The 4214-nt window shown below is 45.3% G+C and overlaps 1 protein-coding gene across 1 annotated transcript in view; it reads right to left on the bottom strand.

The window, feature by feature from the left end:
• Positions 1 to 4214, bottom strand: part of LOC103373042 (ryanodine receptor 3-like) — a 77378-nt gene that overhangs the window by 11904 nt on the left and 61260 nt on the right. The window contains 7 exon segments of the mRNA XM_008302840.1: positions 638 to 832; positions 913 to 999; positions 1388 to 1562; positions 1861 to 1919; positions 2020 to 3332; positions 3539 to 3624; positions 3626 to 3741. Of these exon segments, the coding sequence (XP_008301062.1) occupies positions 638 to 832; positions 913 to 999; positions 1388 to 1562; positions 1861 to 1919; positions 2020 to 3332; positions 3539 to 3624; positions 3626 to 3741 (2031 nt within the window).

The following is a 4214-nucleotide window of genomic DNA, read 5'->3' as shown; positions in this document are numbered from 1 at the left end:
TCTGCAATAGTTGTAGAAATGCCAATGAAATGAGCTGAAATGTAATACTGCAGTCAATCAAGTGAGGCTGATTTTACCCACATAATGTACCGCTGGGCGCTCTCATTTGTAATATCATATCATACTCTATAAGAGGATTAGATGTTAATCTGCCTGCTAGTGTGAAACTCTGCACAGACATCATTCGCAGCGAATGTCAAACAATCGAATGAAGAAAACAATGAGGAAAACACATTTTTAGCGAAGGGGGACTTTTACTGCTCAAGCCAATATGGGTCATCTTTCAGCGCCGACATTCACACAACAGGTTTATCGCCGGCAGAAAAGTACATACCTGGGATAACTTCATCTGCATGTTGGCAAAAACATGCAAGAAACCCACCACTGCATCCCACAGCCTGCTGTGAGCCAGACTCTGTTGATTCCCTATGCACGGACCCTGGAACAGACAGCACAGAGTGGATACAGAGGCCACATCACAGGAACATTAACCCTCTGGGGATATCGGGGACATTTTTGTCCTCNCTAAAACAGCTGAATTAATGTTTGGAGATAAAACATTCCCTCTTTAGTAAAAGTCGCCACTACAAAAACTCTACATCGACATATTTGTTTTGGTCAGAGGATGTTACTGTACCTTCAGGTAGTAGTATCCCACTACACACAGGAACGATATGATGGTGTGTAATATTGCCAGACAGCGAAGCGTTGGTGCCATGTAACCTGTGCTCTCCTGCAGGACGAAGTACTCAAGAGCTCCTTCATCTTCCTCCTCCCCGACTCTTCCTCGACCGTTCCAGGGGTCTTCATCGTCCGAGTAATCACCAGTAACCTGAAACACATTTAAAAAAATTTTGCTAACAACAATGTGGATCCTCCAGGCGGTATGTATAGTTTTAAACATAAACTCACTTTGTAGAAGAGAAGGATGAAGTTGATAGCAAAGGCGACAAAAAGCGCCAAGAAGCGGAGGTTGTAGAAATTTCTGGCCAGGTAGTTCTGTGGAAAACATATAAGAAGAATATATTGGCTTTTTAAAAAAAAATAAAAAATAGGGACAATGCACTTTAATGATCATCTGTACAAAAATATAAGATGTAAACATGTCAGATAATAACACAATTTAAGGTTAAAACCTCTCAGCAGACAATAATAATACAAAAACATGAATAAAAATGAAACTATATGATGTAATAAGCCAAGCTAAAGTTGATCACGGATCCGATTTGCATTAAGCCTGCAGATGACTCTTAAAAGTGGGGAATGTAGAACAGCTCAGAAGAGTCGTGTTAAGAGGTAGGCTAGATTAATAACTGCAAAAAGCTGATTTGCACTCTCCTAATCTAAGAGTTCTAATCTTAAGACAGCTGTGTGAGAAATGTCTGACCAGCATCTTAGTCTGGTAGATTTCTAAGCCAGCAAAAAAGCTGGCCATGAAGGCCTCCGGCGGTTCCTTCCTCGGGCCGAGCCTCTTCTTCGGCGCTTTCTTCTCCTCCACCGAGGGCTCTGGAGGGGCTTCGTCTTTGGACTTGTCGTGATCCTTCTTCTCGCCATCTTCTGAACTGTAAGTATAAAGTCTCACTCAGTGACTGCACTCAGACATACAGATCTAGTCTATGTACTTACAGACAAACATACTCGCAAATACACCCAGAGTCGACTCTTGGACCCAAATTAAATGTCTAATAATAATTAAAGCCCCTTTATGAAAATGTTTGACTTTGTTCACTGATAAAAAGACACAGTGGAGGACAGCAAAGCACCATCATTATAAAACAGGGCGCTACAATCCCACGGAAAATATATCAAAATAATGACACCAACTGCAATTTCACTGATTAATAAACAAATGACACTCACTCTTCTTTCTCTGCATCGGATTTAAAGTCTCCATTAGTCGCTCTCTTTTTTGCAGCCAACTACAACGAAACAGATTGTTTTGACCATTAATTACAATTGCACTCAAGTTAAAAAGTCAGAAACTTCTATTAATGACAGATGATCAGAAAGGATTCTGACCTGCGCCTTTTTCTGCTTGACAGCACTTGCTATTGATGGAGCATCTCCCACCACCACCTCAGAGACATCCCCCAGACCGGGTTCGGCTCCATGCTTGCCCTCCTTCTTGGGCTGTATGTTCAGTAACTCAGCCATCAGGTCTGCCTCGGCCGCTTCCCCCTGAGCCATCTGACCCATCTCTGCCAGCGCCGATGCTTCATTCGCCTCCATCTTCTCCGTTTCCAACACATCTCCGTGGATCCCAAACTGAGTGGGGTCAGGCATGTTTCCCAAAATATCCGTCACCTTCATATTCTTAGCCCCTTCAACGAGGCCACCGCCGAACATAGTTGTCCATAAAATATGGAAGAAACCCCAAACTAGGCTGTAGACAAAGTGAAAAAGGCCCGTGATGATCATCCAGAAGAAGGAGAAGAAGCCTCGCACCATCTCCCTCACACTCATCTTCCTGAATTTTCTGTACTGCCGCCTCATGCTCTTCAGAGTGAGCAGCTGGCGGAAGTGACAAAGGCTTTTTCTCATGGAGATGCAGGCGATGGTAAATGCGGAGGAAGACTCCATCATCACGCTCTCCTCCTCTTCCTCCTCCGGGTTCTCCGCCACGCTCTGGTTGTCGTCCTCGTCTTCCTCCGGACGCTCAACCGGGTCCGGCTCTGATATTTGAGAAGCCAGCTGCATCTCAAAGATGGTGTCCTCGCAGAAGTTGACAAACAGCTCCATCTTCTCGCTCTCCCCGCCTTCGTTGACCACGTCGAAGATAAACTGCCGCTTCGACTCTTTCACCTGAGGCTTTTCCCACTGCGTCCGACTCGACTCGCTGATCTCGAAGTAGACTCTCTCGATGCGCTTCGCTCCACCCATGATCTCAATACGACCCAGAAAAGGCTCAAAGTAGCTGAGGACGCTCTCGGCCAGGTCCAGGAACGTGGAGAGTCGAGCATCGTGAGGCATGTGCTCCGAGAGGTTGGTGAGCAGCACAGCCACATTGAAGCCGATGTCCTTTGCCGGTTCGTGAAATCTCTCCACAAACTGCTCGTAGCTGAACAGGTCGTTCTCATCAGCTTCAGCGCAGGAGAGAAGAAACTCGATCTCGGACTGAGAGTACTGTTTCTGGTTCTCCATGGACTTCTGGAAATCCTTCTTGGAGATCACCCCTTTGCTCTCGGCGTCGTACTCCTTGAAGCTGTCTGAAGTGGTCAAGTCCTTCAACTTGAGGAACATGTCGAAGAACTTGAGGATCATCTCCACATTACTGGAGGATTCCACCAAAGTGTCCACCATTTGTTTGCCAATAGTTCCGTTGACAACATTACCTGTGAAATGATGGAAGCAAAGTTTGTCAGAAAGCACAATATGAAGAGACGTTCCCTGTGCAGATTAAGTACATCTGCTGCGGTATACGTTTAATTAAATTCAAAACAAACAAGATCTGTTTGATGGAAGTCATAAAAAACAGACAATGTCTCTGTAAGTGTGCTGCTTGCCAGGATAGCATCTTATATGAAATCAAAAATGAAACCTTCTAGAAGAGAGAGCATCATGACAATCATGTCCTTCTGCAGGTCCAACAGCTCCTTCAATAACTCAATCTGACTAGAGTCCTGTTAGGAGAAGGGACAAAAGGGAAACCTTGTGAGTCACACCACTACATCACACAGCCTCGTTGTAAGGCCACAGCCGCTGTCTTTAATATCGCTGAGTTGCATTTGGAGATCAAGGCTCCTTCAAATTGTAGGTACCAACAATAGCCCCGCTGAGGCCCAGAAGGTCCTTCTAGGCAACATCCATCCATCAGCGCCAGGGTTGATGTTATTTTACTGTCTAGGAGCAGATGGCTAGGTCAGCCTGACTCATTTAGGGTCTCCATGGAGCCTGTATTCAACACGTCATAAATCTAAAGCATACTTTGATGAGCTAAAATCAAACCCCTCCACCTGTGCGCTCCTTCATCCCGGCTTCCACTGTCAGACCCGAGCCTTTGTAATGACCACTAGATAAGGTTAGGCGGCTGGATTTTATCCCATTCCCGGCTTATTGGGCATATCGTAGATGGAATCATATATCATGTATCTGAGTGGAATGACATACGTAACTGTGCTGCTGTGGAATGAGATGATCCTCAGGCCTGGAGAGACCTCTAGTGGCAACAGATAAAATACCACTATCGGATGGGTGTTCAGGCTTTTATTTCAGCA

This window comes from Stegastes partitus, unplaced genomic scaffold (genome assembly GCF_000690725.1).
Source record: "Stegastes partitus isolate 25-593 unplaced genomic scaffold, Stegastes_partitus-1.0.2 Scaffold1892, whole genome shotgun sequence".
Lineage (NCBI taxonomy): Eukaryota > Metazoa > Chordata > Actinopteri > Pomacentridae > Stegastes > Stegastes partitus.
This window is presented reverse-complemented; position numbering and strand designations above follow the sequence as displayed.